The sequence below is a fragment of the Gambusia affinis genome, linkage group LG08, assembly GCF_019740435.1.
Source record: "Gambusia affinis linkage group LG08, SWU_Gaff_1.0, whole genome shotgun sequence".
NCBI lineage: Eukaryota > Metazoa > Chordata > Actinopteri > Cyprinodontiformes > Poeciliidae > Gambusia > Gambusia affinis.
This window is the reverse complement of record NC_057875.1, coordinates 18,511,030-18,535,272: the sequence shown is the minus strand read 5'-3', so window position 1 is coordinate 18,535,272 and position 24,243 is coordinate 18,511,030. Positions and strand designations below refer to the sequence as shown.

The 24,243-nt window shown below is 39.2% G+C and overlaps 4 protein-coding genes across 7 annotated transcripts in view; 2 read left to right on the top strand and 2 right to left on the bottom strand.

The window, feature by feature from the left end:
• The window catches only part of znrf1 (zinc and ring finger 1), a 50,773-nt gene extending 44,137 nt beyond the window's left edge, over positions 1–6,636 (bottom strand). The window contains exon 1 of the mRNA XM_044123623.1: positions 4,136–6,636. Coding sequence (XP_043979558.1) covers positions 4,136–4,529 — 394 coding nt within the window. The 5' untranslated portion in view covers positions 4,530–6,636. The remainder of the gene's footprint in view (positions 1–4,135) is intronic.
• A 1,850-nt stretch (positions 6,637–8,486) lies between these two features.
• On the bottom strand, positions 8,487–13,613 carry ldhd (lactate dehydrogenase D). 2 transcript variants are annotated; one of them, XM_044123618.1, is made up of 11 exons: positions 13,459–13,613; positions 12,771–12,883; positions 12,512–12,653; positions 12,206–12,347; positions 11,826–11,985; positions 11,537–11,736; positions 11,265–11,393; positions 10,915–11,042; positions 9,833–9,878; positions 9,391–9,502; positions 8,487–9,258 (listed from the first exon to the last, which is right to left on the bottom strand). In XM_044123618.1, exons 1-11 carry the CDS (start codon positions 13,549–13,551, stop codon positions 9,078–9,080), a joined length of 1,446 nt encoding a protein of 481 aa, XP_043979553.1. In that variant the 5' UTR covers positions 13,552–13,613; the 3' UTR covers positions 8,487–9,077. The 2 variants fall into 2 exon arrangements, with proteins under 2 accessions (XP_043979553.1, XP_043979552.1); XM_044123617.1 differs by having other exon boundaries at positions 9,833–9,923; positions 13,459–13,612.
• A 597-nt stretch (positions 13,614–14,210) lies between these two features.
• fam169b (family with sequence similarity 169 member B) lies at positions 14,211–20,773 on the top strand. 2 transcript variants are annotated; one of them, XM_044123619.1, is made up of 8 exons: positions 14,211–14,278; positions 14,600–14,732; positions 15,959–16,061; positions 16,144–16,229; positions 16,656–16,821; positions 17,387–17,569; positions 18,769–18,899; positions 19,883–20,773. In XM_044123619.1, exons 2-8 carry the CDS (start codon positions 14,604–14,606, stop codon positions 20,183–20,185), a joined length of 1,101 nt encoding a protein of 366 aa, XP_043979554.1. In that variant the 5' UTR covers positions 14,211–14,278; positions 14,600–14,603; the 3' UTR covers positions 20,186–20,773. The 2 variants fall into 2 exon arrangements, with proteins under 2 accessions (XP_043979554.1, XP_043979555.1); XM_044123620.1 differs by lacking the exon at positions 14,211–14,278 and having other exon boundaries at positions 14,288–14,732.
• On the top strand, positions 20,106–24,221 carry arpin (actin related protein 2/3 complex inhibitor). Of its 2 annotated transcripts, none has more exons than XM_044123622.1 (6): positions 20,106–20,239; positions 21,409–21,484; positions 22,387–22,519; positions 22,705–22,911; positions 23,082–23,245; positions 23,690–24,221. In XM_044123622.1, exons 2-6 carry the CDS (start codon positions 21,440–21,442, stop codon positions 23,696–23,698), a joined length of 558 nt encoding a protein of 185 aa, XP_043979557.1. In that variant the 5' UTR covers positions 20,106–20,239; positions 21,409–21,439; the 3' UTR covers positions 23,699–24,221. The 2 variants fall into 2 exon arrangements, with proteins under 2 accessions (XP_043979557.1, XP_043979556.1); XM_044123621.1 differs by lacking the exon at positions 20,106–20,239 and adding an exon at positions 20,824–21,043.
• The last annotated feature ends 22 nt before the right edge of the window (positions 24,222–24,243 follow it).

Sequence of the window (24,243 nt, the reverse complement as noted above, 5' to 3'; positions counted from 1 at the left end):
CTCTTTTTACATTTCCTTTGGATTCCCTTGTACTTATATGTGTCTGTTTAAGTGCCTTTGGATTACTTCTGTTTTTCTCTGTGTTTCTGTTTTGCATCTTTGTCTTGTTTTGAAGGCTCTAAAAAACCTCGAGCTCCTAGGCCCATCAGGACTGTCGGTAATCCTTGCATCCTTTGTGTTGTGTGATGGAGGAAAGGGTATTATTTTGCATTTTATGTGGGATTAAAAGATCTTAAGACGACTTAGGTTTAACCCGGTGAACTCTGCAGGAACTGGGCTCATCCACAAATGCCCTCGGCTGCTGTCCAACTATAAATCAAAGAAGCGACTTAGCTATTAACACGCTGCTGCTTAATGCAGTTTATTTATTTGCTAGAGGCCCCTTCGTTTAGCTTTGCAATCGAACATGCGCACCTTTCTTGATTTAATCAGTTTTCTACTGACTCCCTCCCCTGCTTTGGAGTTGTTATCTGCCTCCATAGTTATGAAAGCACACCAGAGTTGCTAGGCAATGTAAGAAGGGCAAAAACAGCTGAGATGTTGACGTCTGACTTGCTATCATCCTGCTGTGAGCCGGTCAGGGCTTTGGTAATGAGAGCCTGGGGACCTGGCCCGACCTGCTGCACGCATGTGAGAGAGGAGGGAGAGGGTGTTCATAATGTTGCTTGGTTACTTTATTCTGGGCATTTCAGGATATTTGATTGCAGTGGAGCCAGCTGCAGCGCGGCCACATTCGCAGGGATAATAAGAGTCAAGTGTTTAACCAGAGTCATGTGGATCTAAATAACATGATTACATGCAAATTTCTTGGAAAATTTGCACCACCAATGGAAGCTGGACTCTGTATCATATGACCATAACTTGTACATCTGTGACCATTATTTTGGTTCATGTTGAGCTCATTTAGTTTTTATTAGACAGTATTGGTTGTTTAGTTGGCCCCAAATTAAACTGTTTATATCTATTTAATGATCAGCTATGACCCAGATAATGATAAATAGAATTGCACTGATCAGTCTTCTACCAGTTTCTGGTTTTCTTTGACTTCTTGTCAACAGATACTAATTTGGATGAGATTTTATTTCAATTTTTTCCTCATTTTTTCTTACATGAAAAACTGTAGACAATGTATTGATTCAAGATGTATTCCCATTTAAACTTTTTCACAACCGTTTGCAATGAAACTCCAAACTTCAATAAATAGTGGGAAATAATCGTAAAGTGTAAGAAAATTCACACATGCTCCTCAAAATGGTTTAAAAATAAAAATCTAAATAATGTGGTTTGCATGTTTATTCAACTTTGTGAATCTACCTTTTGTTTTACAAACAACTACAGTAATTTTGGAGTATTTCTCTATCACCTATGTAAATTTTTGCCCATTTTTCTTTACAAAATATCTGATGCTCAGTCAGATTAGATGAAGAGTGTCTGTAAAGTTGTTGAGTCTTGTGACAGATTCTCAGCAGGATTTAGGCCCAGACTTTGACTAGACACTTCAAACACATGAATCTGATTTGATCTGATTTATAGCCAAATCTGGATGCTGGTTGTTTTGCTGGAAAGTGAACCTCTCCTTCAGTTTCAAGCATTATGCAGCCTCAAATAGGTTTCTCCTTTAGAACTGAACTGTACTTAACTCCATCCATTTTCCCATTAGTTCTGACCAAAATGCAACCATACAACTTGAATGCAGTTCCACTACAAATGTGTGAAAACATTGTCAATTTTCCACTTATGTTGGGGGGAAAAAAATGTCAAAATGGCGTTGTTTCCATTGAATAAGAAGCGAAGTTAAAGTCACATGTGAATTGATACTTCACTAAAAAATATCCGGCACCACTTTCTCCTGCCACTTCCTGTCATCTGCTTTGTCTTTCCTGTCAGACGTCAGGTTGTTGATCACATCATGTGAGGCAAAAAAATTGTCCATTGCAGTTTTGTAAAATACGGTAATTTTGATGCCATCAAAAAAAACACTTCATCCTAGGGCAAAAACTTAAAAAGAAAAATGTGTTGTTTTTTTTTATTAAGCAAATTTATAGCAATAGGTAGCACCTACTGCTACCATCATGTGTATCCACAGGGATGAGCGTGTGGGGTAATGTACAGGCATGCAGAGTTTAAGTGTAAAAAACAAATCTCATCTCATATTAACAAACTATCTTCATCCACATGTTTACTGCATGTAGCTTCTTACGGGTTATTTCCTTCAACAATTAATTTCTTTTTGCCACTCCTCTGGAGCTCCTCCAGTCTTACTATGGACCTGTGCTCTCTGATTAACGTGTTGCATCATAGGATGGATCGAACAGAGCTCTGTGAGATATTCAAAGCCAGGGATATTGTTTTATAACCTAACTCTGCTACAAACTTCTCTATATATATGTGTCACTAAGTTGGCCGTTGTGTTCCTTGGTTTTCATGAAGCTGTTTGTTCATTAATGCTGTCAGACAAACCCAGAGACCTTCACAGAACAGCTGGACTCATAATGAGGCAAAAATTACGTAAAGGTTTATTCTATTTAATAATTACGGGACTTTTAAAGAAAGTTATTTATGTTGAATTTTTATCTACGAGTATCAGATTACAGGTGGCAGAGGACATATACATCAAGTATTTAAATTTTTTATTTTTTATATCTTTTTCAGCATAAAAAAATCAATAATTTTTCATCCACTTCACTTGTGCACTACTTTCTGTTGATTAATCATACAAGATACAGAGCAACAAAATACATTGAAGATTGTGGTTGCAGTAGAACAATTGGATAAACTGTTCAAGGGGTATAAATACCTCTGCAAGGAACTTTATAATTTAGGCTTATCTGCGGTCCATCTCCCAGTAAGGTCAGCTAAGGCCTGTGCATGTGCAGGCCTATATTCGTGTCTGCACAGGTGTGTTCACTCAAAAGCAGAGACATATTGGAGAGATAACGAGCTGAAGATTAGCGTGCGGGAACAACACTCAACCCTCGGTTCTCCAGCCTCGCCCTCCTTCCACTCTAATCGCACAGCTAATTGACTCAGCCAGATTTGGCAAGAGGCTTATTAGTGTCATTTCACACAACAAGGAATGACCTATGCATATGGTGAAGTGGTGACAGTCAAGATGGAGCGCTCTCTTTACGGTTAGAATCCAATATGACCTATAAACAGCTCGTCTATAGCCAGTGTTACACTGGTCTCATTTTCAGGCAAAATCTGCAGAAGGAAAAAAAATAATTATACTTCATCCCAGTGTGTGTCTAGTAGATGCAAGAAGAAGCAGATGTTTCACTGCCTCAACTTTCCTTTAATGCAGTGAATATTAATGGCACTGTGTTAGTGTTATTCTGCAGCAGGTAAATAAAGTGTGGGTGCTTGGAAGCATCTGGCGCCTCCAAAGAGAGGAGCTGGGGATCAAGGGGGGCCAAGAGAGTCCATGGTGTGATCAAGTAATTTCCATTTTAAATGCAGATTTATTTATGTCTATGAGTTTGATGGAGGGAAGTTGAGTTACTTTTTTAAAATTTGGCCTGTTGTTTTGTCGCTGCTCTCTGTGCCAATGATAAAAGTATTTGTATTTAGTTTTTTTTAGTTTGTGATAATAGTATAATAAAATTACTTTCCTTTTTAATGAGCAACTCCAATATTCTTAAATGACCCCTATCTAGCCATCCATTTTAACACATTATACAGCACATGACCTCTACTTGTAATAGGTTGTAGGGAGAATGGCCACATGCCCAGCAGTCCCCTATCATATACATATATATATATATATATAATTTTATTTACAAATATAGGCCAAATATAAGCTTAAGACAAGTCTTTTTTTCATTTATTTATTTTTAATCTATTACTGTCCATTACACAGTTTTCTCCTTTATATTTCAAATATACTGATTCCTATTCCCCAAAGCTGAAGACAGTAATTTTTACTTTCTATTTTTTAAATTATTTTACTATTTATTGCCATTGTGGCAACTCTAATAATTCTATTATAGCTGTCATTGTTTGCGTGCCATTCAAAGATTATGTGAAAACCCCCATCTTGGCACCCCTTAAAAAACTTTTTGGAGCCACCCTTGTAATCAAGCCAGCTGAGTTTGTGTGTCTGCGTGAATAGGGGTGTGTTTGCGGCAGATCTTACCGCTGTGAGCGCTGAACCAGCGGGGTGCAATGTGCAGGGGTAAGGTGTCAGCCAGCGACCCCCGGGACCCCAAATAGAGCACCCCGTCCGTGTGATGCCCGCCGCCCCCAGAGTCCTGGTAGCCGGTTCCGTGGGGGGCCGCTGTAGTGCCCCCAGACACTCCTCCGGCTCGGTCCGAGTCCGTCCCTCTTGGGGTGTAGAAGCCGAAGGGCACGGCGGGACTGTGATCGATGCCCATCCCGGCCACGGAGCTCACCGAGCGGCTCCGCAGGCCCATGGTGCCGCTCGGTCGGTAGTGACCAAAGTGGGCCGAGGGTGGCACCGCGCTGTCATCCGAAGAGACGCCGGGAAAAGCACCCCGGGGCCGCCCTGCCGTGCTCTGCTTCCCCCCCATCCAAAGCGGGAGAGAAATGGGTGGGGGTTCTGGGTGGCTCGATCCGTAAAGGGGTCGAGGAAGCCCAAACAGGCTGTGCCCCCCCTTCTCTCCCCTCGTTCCTGTCTGTCTCTCGGCCTGCCTGCCTGCCTGCCTGTCTGTCTGTCCGTGTGTCTCAGCAGACTCGTCAGCTCTGACTCTCTGCAGACGCAACAGCCCGTTTCCCTGCCGAGCGGAACATGAGCCAGCCCTGACGTCTGGATTCACCTCACCCTCAGACAAATTAATATATTGTAATTAAAATAGATAACCTCGACACAACCGGAGGGGGTGGCTGCCGAGCCGAACCAAATCCCTGCAAGGTTAAACAGATGCCCGCCGCTCCCCCGCGCTGTCCCAGCTGCTTCAGACGGCTGAATCACCCCGGCCGGTCCGGATCACAAGAGCGCCGCAGTCTTTACTCCGCCGCTCTCCACTCATCTGATCTCAGACATCGTGACAACTGTTGCTGTCTGTCTGATCGACAGAAAAAATAAATAAATAAAAGATGGTCTGTCTTGGAAATAAATGACGTCGTCGCCGAGCGCTGGTCCGGTCCGGTGAGCTCCAACCAGAGGACACCTCTTCTCCTCCTCCTCCTGCCCCCCTCCCCGGAGATCGGGGTCACAGTGAAGCCGCTCCCCTGCGCTCAGATCGGGCGCTCCTCTCCGCTCCACGCCGCCGATGCTGCTGCTGCTGCTCCTGACCAGACAATGGACGCGCTCAGTGCGCAAGCTCGGATCATAAACACAGACAGACCGGGAGACGGTGCAGCAACACTTTGTTTTAATTCCTCGACATGGGATTGGCCTGGATTTTTCTACGTGTGGGGGGTCTCATCTGCTGGATCAGACAGGGGCCATTTCAGGATAACCTACGACAGGTGCGGCGAGGCCGGCAGGCACCTGAAGGTGAACGCGGCTACGTTCTCGTGCACCAGTGCTTGGAAGAAGAAAGCGTGATAACATGTCCGATTTGCTTTTATTGCCTAGTTCCCCAATTGAAACAGCTTCCTGCTAAGTCAACAAGTTCTAAGGGCTAATTCAGAAGAAGCACAATTAAATTAAAGGAAAATTTCCTGCAAAATAAACAGACCGTTTGGACAAACCGGAAAAACAACAAATGATCAGCTGAATAAATATATTGAGCTTATATTCACAACCCTTTCACTTGTCCACATTCTTTAATGTTATATTTACTCATTTTAGTGAATTTTATCTGAATTTTGTGATATAAAAGATGAAGTGGAGTATTTTTAAAATGGAAAGAAAATTATGGTTTTGAAAATCTCCTGCACCAAGTCTGAAACGTTTGGTATGTCTTCGCATCTAGCCACCCTTTGCAAGTCCTTTGGGGTACGTAAAGCTCAAGATTTTAAATTTTCTTCTTTTAAAATGGACAGCGTCTGTGAACATAAATTTTCAAGCCTCACCAAAGATTCTTGAATCAAATTGGATTGGGACTTAGACTGGGCCAATCCAGATGCTGAAACTGCACTGGTATGAAACATTCAAGTGTATCTCTGGTTGTATGTTTGGGTTTGTGTCCTGCCTTACTTAATTATCCAGCTGGCAGGTTTTGTTTGAAATTAGGATTTTGATCCTGTCTTCTGGTTTCTATGTTTGGTTGAGTGTTTTACCACTTGCAGGTCTCTTGTAGTTGTCCTGGTCTTTCTCCCCAATAAGGTAAGCTATTGTAAAGTCCTTACTGTCATGCAGAAGGTGTTAATCTGTCCTGCTATAATGACAGCAGGCCTATAAATGGTCTACTCTCTGCCGCTCGGGCATGCAATCACACTCGCAGACTCAAATAAACCAAGCACAATCCGCTCAAGTGCGTCTCATGTAATTTTAAGAGCCTGACAGAAAATAAATAACGTAAATTCATCCGGAAAAAGATAGCAACTTTGTTGTGTAAAAATCCTCCCTCTGTTACATTCCTGCAATCTTTTAAAAGTATTACCTCCTTTCTCTGGCTTTCAGAAGGTCACACTAAGGTTTTCTTTCAATCTCTGAACATTTACAGATGAAGGTTTCCTTGTTGATTTAATCCGCCTTATTCCGACACATGAATTATTCAGATATAAAAAGGCTCCTAACCTTAAATATTGAACCAGTGTTGTGTCTTCAGACACTTTGTTACCAGAATCTACCAAGGCCTCAATTTATTTTTATTTCTTGTGCAAAAAAAAAAAAAATAATAAATCAAATATAACATAGTCAGAAAGAAAACAGAATTCTAGCACTGAAAGAGCTGTTCCTCTGGAGCTGCATTTGCACACAGAAAATCACCCTTGCTGCATTTCCCTGTTACTCAAGCAAATCAGATACTGTTCATCTGCTTGGTGTAGTTGTTTTTCCCAGCACTTCTTCCTTTGTCCTCCACTTTCCTCCTTTTTAAATCCCTTGCTGCACAGCAAGCTGCAAAGCTCTGGCATAAGGATGGGTGGTCCAAGTCCAAAGTAATACTTTGAAAGTCCTTTATTTAGCCTGGAAAACTTGTGATCAATGCTTGTTTAAAACAAAACATAAAAGTTTGGCTGCTTGGAAGCGATACCTAAAATTAGAGATGAACATTCAGACCAATCCGGCATGGGTGGGTTAAAAATGCCTACCTTGAAACTACTGTTGCAGTGAGAGGTGCTGTATGGAAAAGAGAGATCACTCTACCTTGACTGTCCAATAAAACCCATCTATTGCTTTCAGCTACATCCTGCGAGCCACCAATATATACTTTCAGACCTCCTTAACTAATATTGGCCAGTCACATCAGCCTTCCAAACGTTAATGAAGCTCGCCAGTCCATCACAGGACAAAACAGAGAAGACAGGACACAAAACGAAGCACACAAACCCTGCTACTTAAGAGCAATTTAGAAAGACCAATTCACCTTGGCCGGAGTACCTGGAGAGAACCCAGGCAAGCGCAGGGAGAACATGCAAACTCCTGAGACTGGGATTTAAACAGAAGAGAACAGTGCTAGTGCACCACTGTGCAGCCGTGCCATATTCTATCAAAGATTTAATGCATTTTCTAGATGAGTTTCTAAGCCACTTGATTTATTGAGTGTCTACAGTTGATCTCTCTGTGGCTGATTCTGTGTGATTATTTCTCATGGATCCATTTTGGATAGATTTGTGCCACTTTCTGGTCATTTAGGAGCATTGTGTATCTATCAGGCATTTATACTCCAGAGCTTCTTCAAGATGACTCATTCAGTGATCTGTGTCTGTATGCACAGGGGCTGGGAGCTTTTATCAACATCAGTAATAAAAACAAACTGTCTATAAACTGAGAGACAAATTATACATTCTTCAAAGATTTTTTTTAAAGCAGCCTAGAAGCTCAAACTGTTTGTTTTAGGAAAACTGTCTCATTCCAAATCTCCACTTAGCAGCTGACCCAACCAGTAAGTAATCAACGGCAGCAAGAATAAGCTTTTATTATGTCTGTCTTCAGGCGGACTGATGGAATTTGGCACAAATGGAAGAAATGCTGACACCAGTTGGTGGAAGAGAGTACTGCAGTGTCAACAAACGCTTCACTTGGGTTTGGATTCAGACTTCCAAAAAGTGGCTCATCCTGAACTAAAGCTCTTCCTGGGTTGCTGCATTAACACAGACTGCAGATAACTGGTGTTTACTCCAGCATCTCTGTTGTTAGTGACAAAATATTCACATCTTGTGCAGAGAATTTGGGAAATTTTTAAAGTTTCCAGGATCGTGTGATGCAGTAACTCTTAACAATCTTAAGCACAGAGTGTATAATATATGGACAAACAGTACATTTCAGGAGGTGGACTAATGCTCACATTTTCTGTGAGATGCATACTGAGTGTGGCTGTAATACATAATAATCAAAATGAACAGAGATAACAACTCACGCCACATATGTATGTTTGGGAATTAATGAATCAAATAGTCACTTTTTAATGCCATTCTTGTGAAAATTCTAATCAAAAGTATTTATTACCTTCCGGTTAATCAGAGGAAAAAAAAAATTACTTCACTGTCTTTTATAAACAAGCATCAACCTCTTATTTTTTTTAAACTAATAGATGCAGTATTTGGGTTTACTTTTGTTTTCTGTTTACATACATAATTCGAAGAATAAAATGACTAAATCAAATTTTAAGTAAGCAAAAATAAAAACATTGCAGAAACTTCAAGCTTTAGTGAGACCAATCTAATTCTGTTGTAGCATTTTAAAAATACTTTTACAAATGAAATAAAACACAATAATATGTTATAAACATCAATAAGGCTTTAACTGGATGTCCTCAGCAACAGTAATACAATCTCATTATTTGATGTCACATCTTTATCATTTCAAGTAATTAAAAACAAAAACAGCAGCTATGTTTTTTGTATTCTTCTGTTTTCCAGGTGCCCTGGCATCCAACAGAAAATACAGTGGCAATAAATCTTAACATTTCTTAATTGAATTCTGATGCACAACTACACAGACAACCTAATGATTCTTGTTACTCCAATCTTATGCCATACTCTCACCCTCTAGAGGGGAGTTCAGTTTATGACTCTCCTCTTTGGAGGATTTTGCCAGGATTCATCAGGTTCCTTGGGTCCAGACTATCCTTGAGTCCCTTCATGACCTGAATGGCCAGAGGTCCCACCTCCTCACACAGCAGCGCTCTCTTTCCTAAACCCACGCCATGCTCTCCTGTACACGTACCATCCATGGCCAACGCTCGCCTGCAGAAGAACGAAGAGAAAATTAGATTTTTGCATATCAATGACCTAGAGAGGAAACACAGACAGAAAGTCAGATAATCACTGATAGGAGGCATTGGTTCAGGTTTGGTTCAGACCTCAGAGGAATGTTACCTGGCCAGCCTCTCTGTGAACAGATGGACCTGGTGCAGCTCATCTGGATCATTTGGATCCACAACCATCAGACAGTGGAAGTTTCCATCACCAACATGACCTGCGATAGGACCTGAAACGGAAAGTGTTTATGTCCATTAACCAAAAGGCCCAGTGGATGTCTTATGGGTGTTCAATTTTATTTTAGTTGGATTTGTTAATCAATCAATCAAGTTTATTTCTATAGCACATTTCAGCAGCAAGGCAGTTCAAGGCAGTTTTTTGTATGTCATAAAGACATACAAAAAATACAAAGTCATAGAACACACAGTCAACAATTGTCTTATCTGTACACTGCTGGTTTGCTAAGTGATAAAACTGAACTAGGTTGAATGCACTTAGAGGTTTGATTTGCTAAAAACCTCTAAAATACCAGAAGTTATTTCCGGTGTCCTTCTCTCACCTGTCAGTCTGCTCTCAAGCAGGTCCTTCTTTGTCTCCACGATAATCTGAGGAAGCCGTGACAGAGGGACACACACATCTGTGGAGTAAGCCTTCAAAAATCACACACACATATACAAGAAAGATAAGGTCATTATATCTGAGTGGCTCTAAGCAGCTGTCTGTTGCAATCTTTAAAATTTAAAGCATTACTAGAGGGAGACACATAAATAACCCAGAGGGGAGCAGTTTGCTTCAGATTTGGATAAATAATGTGCAAAAACCACAGCAGTCAATAAGACAACAGGGTTATTCTATAAAAAAAAAAAAAAGAGGAATCCCTGGTCTCTACTTCAACAGGCCTTTACATCTATAAGTTTGACTTGGCTCAACTATTGTATATATTTAACCTACATGTACTGCTTATAACTTTAGGAAACAAAACCTTTATTATAACATAAATTCATCAAAATTTCGCTATCCATCTGAGAAAGTGTAAAGGGTTTCAAGAAAACCTCTTTCTCACTTCCCTTTGATGACATTTGGACAGAATGAACAGTGAAATCCTAAAAAAATGTTGAAATATTTAGATGATACATTTGTCACCCAAAACTGTCTTACATATATTGTAATATTACTGATAACAGTTGGTATAAACTTGTTAAGTGATCTTTACCATTTCAGGAAATCATTCAGTCACTGACATTGCAAACATCTTGAGAAAATGCCTTCTTTAAAATCACTAGTGTTACCTTATGAGTAGGGAAAATGTACAATGATAATACTAATATATTAAGTAAAAAAAAAATTAATATAGCTTTTAATTGTATATCCTTTGATGGCTCTTCTGTACAAAGCCAGATAGAAATATACTACTATAATATGTAACCGGCTTCCATCTTTCTTGATGGAAAAAAAACTGAGTACATTGAAAAAGCAAGGGCCATGCCAATGACATTTGTAACAATATGATTACACTATAAACAATATTTGAGACTATCGGTTATAAATTGATCTAAGATTTGGTATGGTCGGAAATGCATCACGTCTTGATATGGTTGACTTTTGTAATGTTGCGTGTTTCAATGTCCTGATCAGTTTTACCTTGCAGCCCGGTCTCAGTGCCTGTGCAGCGTACCAGGCGTCATGGCGAGCTTTCCACAGACGGTTCCTTGTTTCAGCGTCTCGAGCCCACTGAAAGTCTGACCCTTCATTACTCTGTGTAATCTCCTCTGCAGAAACACACATGGAGGCTGTAAGTGTTTCGTTTTTCAGTATGACTCTTGATTTTTAATCAAGTAATTTTCATTAGCTGGGTTCTACTCGTTTGTTGCCCAAATATAAAAAAATAAGTAGTCTCTGCTTCACAATCACAACAGCCGATCTGTATCACACGTTTGAAGCTAACAGCAAATGTCAGAGAAATTGTTCCCGTTCACCATTCTCTCACACACCAGCTGTGCTGACTTGTTCTTCCAGGCTGCGTTCTGACCCGTGGAACTCCAGGAACAGAGTTGGGGTGACGGGGTAGGACAGAGAGCTGAACTTGTTGCACGCATCAATCATGACATCATCCAGAAACTCTGAAAGCACAAACACACAATGGAAATGGGGAGAGAAAAGGAATACAAATGTAATATTCTACATTTAGCCAATTTATTGAAGTCGCTTTATATTTTGTAGATGTCAACTTTTAACAAGTAGAAGATATTTGACTTGTCCGTACCAATACGAGCAATGGGGACTCCAGTTTGCAGGATCTGCACGGTGCTGTCTACAGCGGCCTGGACTGAAGGAAAAGAGCAGACAGCAGACACCATGGACTCTGGGACGCCGTACAGCCTTAACATAGTCTTGGTAATGATCCCCAACGTGCCCTCTGAACCCACAAACAGGTTTGTCAAGTTGTATCCTGCAGAAGTTTTCCTGAAAACAGAACAATAAGATGACGATAATAAGATGAGGAAACTACAACAAGCAAGGCTTCAGAGTGCATGTGATGGTTGACGCTGTACCTGGGACGCCTGCCTTTCCCGGCTGTATGTATGACTGTCCCATTAGACAAAACCACCTCTAGGTTCATGACGTTTTCTCTCATAGTGCCGTAACGCACAGCGTTTGTTCCCGAAGCACTGGTGGCAGCCATGCCACAGAGGGAAGCATCAGCTCCAGGATCTAAAACCAACGTCCAAGAAGACAGCTAGACTGCCAGATTGCCAGCGACAAAAAACGTAACAAAAATCTAAAGCTGCTGTTTCTCATCACAATTATACTTTAATATTGCTAAGAGCTTTACAATAATCCACCACCTGCACAGATACAACTGCACAGAAGTTAGGATTTAATCTGTAAACTGTGATTCGCGGCATATAAACTGGGAGACTGTGTGACTGACCCACAGGGAACCATAGGCCTGTGTCCCGTAGGTAGGTATTAAGGGCTTTCCGGGTCACACCAGGCTCAACGGTCACATCGAAGTCCTCTGGGTGAAGGTTTAAGATCTGATCCATGTTCCTCAAACTGAAGCAAACACCACCCTAAAAAAAAGAATCACAGAGACACGTAACAGAAATATTTTTAAGATTATTTTTCAGTTATGTATTTAAAGATTAAAACCAAAGCCCTATTGGACATGCTCCTGGAAACAGAAAACTTTTTTCAGAGATGCATTCAAGGGATAAATATTGACACAAGCTCTCACCTTCACCGCACCAACACCTCCCTCTAAGCCCGTCCCAGTGCCAAATGGGATGATGGGAAGGTTGTGGTCATGGCAGACTTTTGCTAGAGCACTGACCTCCTCCACACAGCGCGGGAACACAACCACATCTGGGGGTCGACATCTGCAAAGAAGTAATGCATGATTCAGATCATGGTTCACCATTTACAGAAAAGAACACACGGTTATTTTGTTTTTTCCAGCAGTGCTCTTAAGATGTAGTAAACAAAGATCTTCTGACCTGTGCACAGACTCATCTTTGCCATGTTGTTCTCTGATGGCTTCGCCCAGAGAGACATTGTCCTTTCCACATATACTTCTAAATGCAGAGAGAACCTTGTCTACAGCAGCTTTCTGAATAAATAACACACACATATAATAGTTTTTATTCAATAAGACCATATCTGTTTTTTATTTTTCTTTAACTGGTCAGTGCTGTCCCTGAAATTTAACTATATATTTCACTTTGCTAGCAATGAAAATAATTTACGGACATTAGCGAAGCTGTGGATAAACTACTCTTGGCTACAGGTGAGAACTATACCACCGAACCATCAATGATTTGATGCAGTGCCAACGTCACGTGCTTAATATTAAACCCAATCACAATGGCGGACCAGGTGTGATTCCTTGCAGGAAAAATGTCATGACAAAAATAAACAAGCTGTCTATACTATTCCAGAATAACAGATTCTAAAAATAATTAATAAACAATGCGCAAATTGAGAGAATATCTTAAGGTGTTTTTTGGGTTTTTTTTTTTTACATTTTTACACTAAAACCAAATGCATACTAAGTTAAATAATTATACATTTAAATATATGGCATTCCTCCGACTTTGGGAAATAACCTTTAATTTCCCCTGGTTTCACTTTGAAAACGACCTTCTGAGATAAGGCTAAAAAATAGATAAAGCAGATATAACTCACCCTGGCGGTGTTTTCTAATGTTATGCTGCGATGCTGAATGAGACTCCACCGAAGAGAAAGCAGCCTGCGGCTCGGGGACAAATTAAGCCACATTGTTTACCTGTGAACACGGTTCCTGACTCGTTAAGTTCATAATAATAAACAACACAGAGAAGAGCTTCCGCTACATTTGTTTTTTCAAAATAAAATAAACACAAATCAGACCTTCACTGTCGTCTTGATTACTTTTTATATTTGATCTTTTAAAACCCTACTGCACAATTAATTAAAACGAAACATGTTTATATTCATAATCCATGTTCTTATGGTGTGTTTTCCATTCACAAATATATGTGCAGTAATTGTTACGGAAGCCTAGAGCAGACATTTTACGCGTATACTTTCTCCCGGTCGTTTTCCTGAGGTAAAGCGTTAATCTCGAGAAAACCAAAAAGCGCTGTTTTTCTTTAAATTAAAACTCAGTTGCACATTTTGTTTAATTCGTTTAAGGGTCAACTCAATTCGTAATGAATACAGTTGACCCTTGATTGATTGATTGATTGATTGATTGATTGATTGATTGATTGATTGATTGATTGATTGATTGATTGATTGATTGATTGATTGATTTATTTATTTATTTATTTATTTATTTATTTATTTATTTATTGCTAATGAAAAAATAATAATAAAAGCAAAGTATTTGCTTTTATTCCCTGTATGTTCTTCAGGTCACCAAATGAGAAACTCTGTTTTTTTTTTTTTTTGGTTGGTTTTTTTTTGTCGGTAGATGGCGCTGTTGATTGACGCAAACGTGGGGTCAAAGTTTAGGACTGCACAGGTAAAACTTACACATTGTCATGTCATTGTAAAGCTTACAGAATATTTGATAAATATTCGCTGTCTTTGGCTGAAGACATCTGTTATGACGTCGTAACGTGTTGTTTTCACTGTCATCGCTATTATCAGACGCACAGCTGATTCCTGTAGAAAATGCCTCGAATCACAAACTTTTGCAAGAAACATCATGAAGCGCAAAAAATAATAGTATAATTGTTGACTTACAATGTTTGAAACTCGTAAAACCCCAAAGTATTATTACAGGTTAAATATCAGTTTTCGTGTCACTACCCTTGAGACATTCCTATTTCTCTTCTGGAAGAGCTATGTATCCTGTCGATCTGCCAGCTGTGGGGGACACCGAGCTGACATCCGCATCTGAAAATTACCTAGCTTCACTGAACGCAACACATTCCTGCAACGAGTGGTTTCGGTCATTACTTACGTCAAAAGAGGTTGGATAACGCTTTCTTATTCTTGTCATTAACTGCATTTTTTTTACTTTTATATAAATGTAACTGTTTTGATTCCAGGTACACATTTATTATGTATTAATTACCTACTTTTATAACTTTGGAACTTGTTACCGTCAAATATTTTAAGGTAAGAGAGTGAGAAAAAAACACACCAAGAAAACAATAATGAAAAATGATCAGCAACAAAAATATATGCCATTTTGAATAACTAGTATTCATTTTACATTAAAACGGTTTTAAATCTAAAAGGAACAAGATCGACAATGAAATTTATGTTGTTTATTTTTCCCTTTCAAATCTATGCATGAAAATAATAATAATAATAATAATAATAATAATAATAATAATAATAATAATAATAATAATAATAATAATAATAATAATAATGATATTTGATGTTAAACTAGATTTTTTTTAATCATTATTAGACTGAAATACGTGCAGACTGCAACATCTGACTGATTGACAGGAATTATGGCAGCAACAAGAAAATAGTCGGTTCAAACAATTGAAACTGTTACAAAAACACACAGTTTTTGTAACACACAGTCTGAGCTAGAAGTCCGCTCAGACTGTGACAAAAGATTAACGGGTCTAAAATGTCTACGAAGGACAAACAAAATGTCCAGAATTACAAAAGTGAAACATGGTAAAAGCCTGGGCCAGCTAGAAAGCCAGAATAAACTACTATTGTGAACTCTACAATTTCAGCTGAAGGAAATGGGATTTATACGTTGAAAAACCAAAGTAACAGAAACGAAAGGAGCTCCAGATGGGAGCCTTTATCCCTAATGCACAGGTGGATCTTGTTTCCAACAGTACAAAAGGCGGTTATTTACAATGAAGTCATTTTTGGCGAGAAAACATATTCTGTCCACCATGCACAGAGCCTTCCAACTTCTCTGCTGGAAATCCAAACTAGTTCCATGAAATAACTTGAAAACAGTCTGGATCCCAAATGAAGGGGAAGTTTCAAACGTTGCATGACTGGGCTTCATTCTGCAAAGCTGATCTGTCAGCTGCTACACAGGAAAGCTGGATCAAAGTCTCAAGGAATCCAAACTGTCAGAAAGGCCAGAGGAGCTGCAGCAGAATATAATTATATAAAGACAAATAATTGACAGGGATTCATCTCTTCTACTCCTGTTACAAAATGCAACACCACTTACACATTGTTTTTAAACTCTTGTCCTTTTCTCATGTAGATTGCTGTAACACCAGCCAACATCAGACAGCTCCAGCTGTTTGAGGACGAACATCCGGCCTGTACTGTGCTGGCGCTTCACCCTCCACATGATCAAACACAGGGTTTGGAACCAAACACGGTCTTTCACCAAAAACGCCGTGTCAGACGCAGACCAACTCCTACCTCTCTGTTTTTACCTTATAGTCTTAGCTTTATACTTGCACAAGAAGTGGTGGCCTTTGGACGACGTGCTGCAGACCTCCAGTGAATCCAGAAGTGGCTTGCAGCCAGTAAGTGAAGCAATTTTAGAATCTGGTGAGACATTATCTCTTCTGGATCTGAAAGAACATCGCATGTAGGACTTCCTACACATTTGTCACTTGCAAAATCGATTGACATTCCAGTGAGTGAAGCATCTCTGTATAATCTGCATCGGAGTTGCTTCTCCAAGAGCATGTTATGATTAAAAACTGGGCTGAAAAGTCAGATTCGTTCAACACTCCAATCAAAATCTGAGTTGACTTTTCCTTCATGATCATGGAACATTGTATCATTAGGCAAAAAAATTATAACAATGTGAGTGAAAGGTCAGTCAGGTTTTACAGAAGTTAAAAGATACAATGTTTTATTTTCTATTTGCTAATAGAAAATAAAATTTAAATTGTTAAATTGTTCTTCGATTTACATCAGAAACTGAGTCTGCACGTCGTCCGCAGGTGCAGTCCATTATGGAGAGGTTGATTGTGTTCCTGCTCAGTCAGGTGGTGGACAGGCCTCGGTCACATGGAGAGGTGTCGTTCTCCCTGCATCCACCCACAGAAACCTGCAAAGTGCTGTGGAAGGATGGACAGGCGGTCGGCTTCTACACCATCAAACACAAAGGTGGGGCAAGTTGGGGAAGACCAGTCAGTTTCCATTAACAAAACAATTTCTGCAAACCTGAAGGGAGGATTCAGCTTGTGAATGTATTATTAATGTTTAAAATGTTCAAATAGAAGACATGTACGCAGTGCTCTGCCACAGTTGGACGGAAAGTGATTCCTGATTTTCAGTAGTTTCTTCAGACGGAAATCTGATATGTTTGGCCTGCATTTGCATTTAGTCTCTCTGATTCAACACTTTGAACCCATTTCTGCTGTAAATAAAACTGTAAGATTTTGAAAGTATGCCTCTACCAGCGTGGCACTTAATGGCGACTACATTCTTCTTTGCAGAACAGCTCAAGCTTAGCCAGATTGGATGCAGCATAACCATCGAAATAAATTTTCAAATGTTGTCAAATTTCATTCTGAACCTTCACTGAACCACTCCAACTGAATATGCTTGATCCAAACCTTAATACTGTTGTTCAGCTGGAAAACGCCTAAAAACTTGAAATGCTCCTCTGAAGCGAAACATCTTGTGGTCAAGCAAAAGACAATAAACGGTCTGTCCTGTGCTGTTTCAGGCAGACTCTGTGACAGCTGGAGCAGCCGCTGCTACCTGCTGCCTGTCCTGGACACTGTGCTGGTGAGGAGAAGATGGAGGAGGAGAGGCTTCGGCCTTCACATCCTGCATGACTTCTGCTCCTCTTTCTCCTCGGAGGAGTTCCTCGGAGTCAGCTCTCCCTTGTCGTCCGGCATGGTGGCAGGTCAGCATGTTTATTTCAAATCTAAACCCCTTCCTTGCATTTTTTTTTTGTGTGTGTGTTGGGGAAGAATGTTTTGTGTTTTGTTGGCGTACTAGGCAGACAAAATGGATATTTCAGAAGACCTCTAATAATTGCAGTGGCAACATTCACGTTTACTTGGAAATGTTCTGACATGTGGTTCTTTAACTGGTCAGTGCTGTCCCTGACATTTCAATAACATCCAAAAATCATTTAACATTTTTTTTTTACTTCACCATGTTGATTATCCATGAATGAGGAACAGCTGGTAACTTGAGTTAGCACTTGGGAGTCAGGGTGCTGGCAAAAAGGACAATTGTTAATAAAGTGATAAATTTTTTGTCCTTTCATGTCTCACTTTTTGATGTTTGTCGTTTACTGTAAGCGGTGACATTTGGCTTGGATGTAACATAAAGTTTCCAATATGGGCGCCCTTATTAAAAAATACCTGGAGACCAGAGTTCGGAGTGGCGGTCATTCACTGTCAGACTGCGGTTGCCTTTTTTTTGTATTTTATGTCTTAATGGCTGATAGCGGGTAGCACAAAGACAGGAACTTTAACGGCCTTTCTCTGACCAGGTGGAGAGCTGAGTCAGTTCATTGTTTTCACCTCCAGTTGTTTTCTGGCAGGTGAAACGTCCCTAAGGGACAGTTGTTTGTTAAAGACTCATTAGTTCTGACTGTTATTCCTTTCAACTCTTACCACAAGGTGAGATCCAATATGCCCCGTTTAACACCTCTATCGAGTGAAACACGGTAAATTTAATGACTTGGAGTGCCACCTTCTGCTTGGTTTGTCTTTTTATCTGCAGATAAAACAGATTCAGTCATGCATGCTTATAAATTGCTCACATCTGTCTGTTTAATGGATCCTAGGGCAATCCAGCATGCATTTGTAGCAGCTTCCAGAAACTCCTGCCTTATTAATGTAATCAAACCTGCATGTGTGGACAATTCTGCAGAGTGATGAGGTCAGAAGGCAGCAAACCCCTAGAATAGATGGTCAGGTTATCTAACTGGAGAACCTGCAGGGAACATGCTGACCCTCTGAGAGAGGAGTCTATAAAAAGACTTTAAAGAAAAAGTAAAACAACAACTTATAAAACTAAATGCTTTTAGGGCCTCATGCAGAATGTTAAAGTTTATTTAAACAGTTTTCTTCTTTTTAACACTGTATTTAGTGATCAGGAAGTTCCTGCAGCAGCATGAGGAACATCGGGCGCGTCTGTATGAGGTGGAGGCTCCAGGAGGATGGACTCAGAGAAGAAACATCTGGCTCAACATCCAACTTGGTCGCTACGCTTCTGAGCAGGTGAATGGCCCCTTTTCTCTCAGAGCACATTGTTTCTTATCATGGACTTACAAGAAAGCAAAAACAATAAAAAAAAAAAAGTACATACTTTAGTCCGCACAATTACTGAAGTAGGAAAATACGTGTTCTACAAGTACAGCTTGCCCCTAGCTTATTGACACCCCTGGTAAACCTGTGCAGTAGTACTTAAAATAAATAGTTTTATTTCAGAACCAAATCTACACTGAACATTTTTAAAGAGTCAAACATCAACGTTTTCAGGGAGTTTGTCTTTTAGTGAAACTGGTGGTCTCTCTGGTGGTCTTCAGCAGAACAGTGAACCAAAGCTCACATCTACATCGACACTGACATGGTTTAGTTGCTAGAAACCTTTTTCCATGACCATCTCAGTCCCCAGACATAAACTTTATAGGAACCTGTGGTGGGGTGATTTGCAGAAAGGAGACACAGATCTAAAGACGATATGGAGGGATTTTGCAGAAAAAAACAAACAAACAAAAAAACCTCAAAGATCGATTTCTATCTAACCTCGTCAAATGTAATATGATCAAAGTAAGAAGTATCCTGTTGGAAAAATGGGATTCTACACATTATAATCCATAACGAAGCCATGGCCTTTGACACCAGGGATTGCGTGTAACGCAATAATGCCTTAGCAAATGTACTCAAGTTAAGTTTTTCTAAACTCTACATTGAGATTATACTGTACTAGTAGAGGCACATATAGGTTATCTTGGCTTCTTAAAAGTTCTTTCTGGGAATCAAATGAACAAGAACTCTGAGATCACTGGGAATATCATGAGTAACGGTCAGATGGAGTTTATCATCATGGAATCCACTGATGAGTATAGAAAACCCCTCTGTTTCTAAACGTAAACACTGCATGAGCTAATTGTGAACAATAATGGGAGTGGTTTGTAATAACAAAAAATCGAATGAAAAAAGTTTTATATGTTTTTAAAGCTGTTTCTGTCCACCCACAGACTAGTCCAGCTGTCCTGACCCCAGTCAGTCCCTGTAACTCGAACGCTCCCCTGACAACGGCCTCTGCTCAGCTCTGTGATGTGTACCAGGAAGATAGCTCCCCGAGCAGCAAGCTCTCTGGGACAGGATGTTGCTCTTCAGTCCGCACTGATATTCTGGATTTTAAAGCCCCCAGCGGGCCCCAATGTTTAAAAGAAAGTCTGAAATGGAAGGAAGCTTCATCAAGGAAGCCTAGCATAGAAAGCCCAGGGGAGATGCAAAGAAGGTCCAAAAGAGCCAGAAGAACATCCATCAACAAGTGAAAATACAAACATATTGCACAACATCACTCTCTAGAGGGGACTGTTCTTTTCCTGGTGAGTGAGGGGCACATGAAAGGGCTTTCAAATATCAAAATGAGAAAATACTCTCTTCTGTGCAGATTTTGTCTTTCTGAATTTCTTTCTTTCTCAAGACAGGCAAAACATTTTAGCTTTTTGGAGTTCACCTGTTCCATTTTTCTGTTCATTCTGTGGTAATTTTATCCCCTACCTCTTTCCTTAAGCTTCTTGTAATTCTGAATATTTTATTATTTTACCTTAAAAGTCCTGTTTTGGTGAAGGCAACTCAACTATCATCAGATAGAACACTGAAGACAGACAGACCTGTCTGTTATTTTGTTTTATGTAATTTATGTAAAATAAAACTACGGAGCAATACAGATCTATATAAAAATATTTCCTATGCTCCCATATTTATATAGCATTAAGTGTATCTGGGATCCATCAAATCTGTGTCCGTTTCTCTAATAACTTTTCCTTAAAAATTTGCTCTGGAAAATATCACATACCAGACTGCATGACGTAATGACGCATTTAAAATCCACTTAAATAAAACCTGTTATTCAGTCATGTTTCGTTGTACTTGTTTCGATCTTTGGTTTGCACGTATCTGTTGTGGCTGGCGGCACTACATGCGTAAAAAACAAGCGCACCTCATTCTAACGCAGCTGCAAGTAGGAACAGGAAGCTTGGACACAGGAAAAAAGTCCCTGAGAAGGAAGAAAAACTTGAGATTACGTTTTAAAAAATGAGCAGAATCTATAACAACACGTCTTTACAGAACAAACCGGTGCACAATGAGAGTTTTGACCGTGTGTGGTGTCCTTCTTCATATGAAAGGTAGGAGCGCCAAACTAACAAGTCCCTCAAAGTGCAGCTTCACCAAATCCCAATAGTAAAATCACAGTCTTTCTATTGCTCTTAACATAAAAGAGCAGAACGCTTTTATGTATATCCTAGAAACCTTTTACTCCAAACAATAAACAATTCGGCTGTAATCTGCAAAGTGCTAAAGAAAATAATGTTAAGATACCTATACAACAATACAAAACATCAACAAATACTTATAACCGCATGAATATGCTAGAACCTTTAATATAGTACTTTACAAACTAAACATATTTTAAGATTGAAATGTAACAACTGATAAGTGTGACAATAATTGTACTCATTCAATTCAGACGTGATATTTTGCTTTCTCTCAGTGGTCCTGGGGTTCTTCTGGAGGGGAAGCTGATGGATGTTTCCAGACATTCAGTCAGTGACATCGACGGACAAAAGGTGTACCAGACATATTTATTTACTCATTTATTTATATTATTTTACTATATCCTCTTTCATTTCAGCTAATTAATTTTGGTTACATGTGGTTCAAATTTATTTATATTTATAACAAAATTAGTAATTACAAGAGACTGATTTAAATTTTGATTATTTTGTTATTTTAATTTAGTGTGGTGTAATGTGTTATTATTTTATTTTATTCTTTGTTATTTTTATTAGGTTACTTATGCAAATAAATATCAGTTTTATTGTAGGTTAGCCTGTTTAAAATGTATTTTAGATTGTAATGTAGGTCTTTTTTGTTATTTGATGGATTTTTGTTTATTTCTATTTATTTTTTATTTGATGCGTTTATTTTTTTTACTTTGTTTTTGGGTTTTTTTACTTTTGTATATTAGATTACATTTGACTATTTTACTATTATTTTTTTCAGTATGACTTTTGTTTATTTCTTTATTTTGTTTCTTGTATTGCTTTGTATTTTTGTTTAATTTAATTAACACAGTAGGTGTTCTTGAAATGCAGGATTTGTTTTGTTAAAGAAGATATACAAGTGAATAAAACCAGTAAATATGAAACTAAAGCTAATTACTAAAAATGAGATAACTAAAGGTTTGAGTTGTTGTCTATGGCAATAAAAGTAAACAATATGTACATATGTATACACCAGGAACTATAGAGGTAGATATTTGTAACAACAGCTTTATAAGGGACGTTATCCAAGCTTCGCTAAGCTGACTTAGCTCTGCTGTAAGGGTGTATTTGATTGATATTAAGATATAGAAAAAATATACTCAGAAGGTACCAGAGCAAAACAAAGCCTAAATTTAAAGCAAAGATTGATGAAAATTGAACTACTCTTTGTTTTCTCTCCTGATGTCTTCTAAAATTAATGTCAGGTACGTTTCTACGTGCTGTACATCAAACCCGGACGCATCCATCAGAGGAAATTCGAAGTCAGTGGGAAGGAGGTGGAGCCGAACTTCAGCAACACCAGAAAGGTCAACACAGGCTTCCTTATGTCCTCCTACAGTGAGTGACAACCACCGTTTTTGTATATCTTCAGTCCGCCGTAAACCTGATTGTTTTAGTGCGAACTGCATTTCATATTAGAAATAACAAACTTTCACACTGTGGGGAAAATCATTTTATTTTCCATCACCTTTTTAAATGAAATTGATTTAAACATTCTTTTTTCTTTTTTTTTGTCGGTGCAGAGGTGGAAGCCAAAGGAGAGTCCGACCTTCTGACTGAGGATCAACTGTCGCAGATGATCAACAAAACTGAGTTGGTTAAAATCACAGACAAACTCCGACCTGCTGGGAGCTGGGCCTTTTGGTACCCAGAGTCAGAGATGGACAAAACAGAGTTGGAAACGGGACAGGAGGTCCGACTGAAGACCAGAGGAAACAGTCCTTTTATCTGTCAGTGTGCTTTAATTATTTAGTTGGTTGTACTGGTTTTTACCACATAACAAGCCTAAAACCTAAGACGTAATGATCAAGATTTCAAATAATTGGTTCGGTTGCTTTTTGAACCTCTGCTGTACGTCACGTGCAGCGTGGATCCCGTTCTTGACTTTCTTATCTCGCAGTCTCTTTAGCCAAAGTGGACAGCGGGACGGTGACCAAATGCAACTTTGCTGGAGATGAAAAGGCCGGCGCCTCGTGGACCGACAAGATAATGGCCAACAAAACAGATGGCAGCAGCTCTCAGAGGCCTGAAGCAGCAGGGGAGGGAGCCGAGGAGGACGAATGGGTCGGAACCACATCTAATTACTATTTGTTGAATTAAATTTTTGTTTGTTGTTTTAGTTTTGTTTATGATTTTATTAAATATGATTCATTATTTTTGAACTTTTAATCACATTTTGGTGTAAGAAATAATAAACAATTTTAAATAGATAAAAAAAAAAATACTTGTATGACATATTTCTGTGATTAATTGACAGGAAAATGGAATATGAATTTTAACGCTTAGCAAGACAAGCACTTCACTCGTGACTTGAGCCTCACTTAATGACTTATGACTTTGGTAAATAAATGTTTAAAGAGGAAGAGGGCAGCTGCCACAGTAGTAATCTATTGTGTATATTTCTACATGCAAATAGACAATCATATTTGCCTAGTTGATATTTCTCTAACAGGAGTTCTGCATGTGACTGGATTTATTGCTCATACGCTGACCTGCATTTCTCTTCAGGATGATTGAAGACAAGGTCCTGCTCCATCCTGGGTTCTGATCCAGTCTTCAGGGTTAAACGGTTTTCATCCTGCATCAACTCTGAAGATTGCAACTGCAGTGCTTTTTAAAAAAAATTAAAAATAAAGTATATAATATAACAAAAAGTATATTTTTGTTTCATCTTTTGAATTAAATGGCCTCATTTATTTAAAAAAAATTGACTACCACACACCCTGAATAGAGTCATTAATCACTGTTACATAGTTATTTTCCTGATCACTTGTTTTGTTTCTTTCTCAGAACAGAGCTCTTTGAGTTCTTGTTGTTTTTACCTCACTTGTCTGAAAATGAAGCTCAGGCACATAAGACAAGATTTCTTTCCCAAATTTATTCCGTATTAGGAAAAAGTTGGAAGTCTCTTTCCAAGCAGCCAGATTTTCTCAAAACCTTGAAGGTCATTCAAAACCCTTCATCACAAACAGCCCCGTTTACGTTTATATGGTTTCTTTTTAAGTTGTTTCTGAATATGGATTAAACACTTTCTGTAACATTTGACTGCTTCTTTCCTCATT

Excerpts from the sequence above, each read along its gene's own strand:
- ldhd (XM_044123617.1), bottom strand. The coding sequence starts at position 13,551 with ATGTGGCTTAATTTGTCCCCGAGCCGCAGGCTGCTTTCTCTTCGGTGG. Across the intron at positions 9,503-9,832 it reads GCTTGAGAGCAGACTGACAG|GTCCTATCGCAGGTCATGTT; the intron begins GTGAGAGAAGGA and ends TTTCCGTTTCAG. Across the intron at positions 9,259-9,390 it reads TTCACAGAGAGGCTGGCCAG|GCGAGCGTTGGCCATGGATG; the intron begins GTAACATTCCTC and ends GTTCTTCTGCAG.
- fam169b (XM_044123619.1), top strand. The coding sequence starts at position 14,604 with ATGTATCCTGTCGATCTGCCAGCTGTGGGGGACACCGAGCTGACATCC. Across the intron at positions 14,733-15,958 it reads CATTACTTACGTCAAAAGAG|ATTGCTGTAACACCAGCCAA; the intron begins GTTGGATAACGC and ends TTTCTCATGTAG. Across the intron at positions 16,230-16,655 it reads CCAGAAGTGGCTTGCAGCCA|GTGCAGTCCATTATGGAGAG; the intron begins GTAAGTGAAGCA and ends CGTCGTCCGCAG.
- arpin (XM_044123621.1), top strand. The coding sequence starts at position 20,952 with ATGAGCAGAATCTATAACAACACGTCTTTACAGAACAAACCGGTGCAC. Across the intron at positions 21,044-21,408 it reads TGTCCTTCTTCATATGAAAG|TGGTCCTGGGGTTCTTCTGG; the intron begins GTAGGAGCGCCA and ends GCTTTCTCTCAG. Across the intron at positions 22,912-23,081 it reads AGGAAACAGTCCTTTTATCT|TCTCTTTAGCCAAAGTGGAC; the intron begins GTCAGTGTGCTT and ends CTTATCTCGCAG.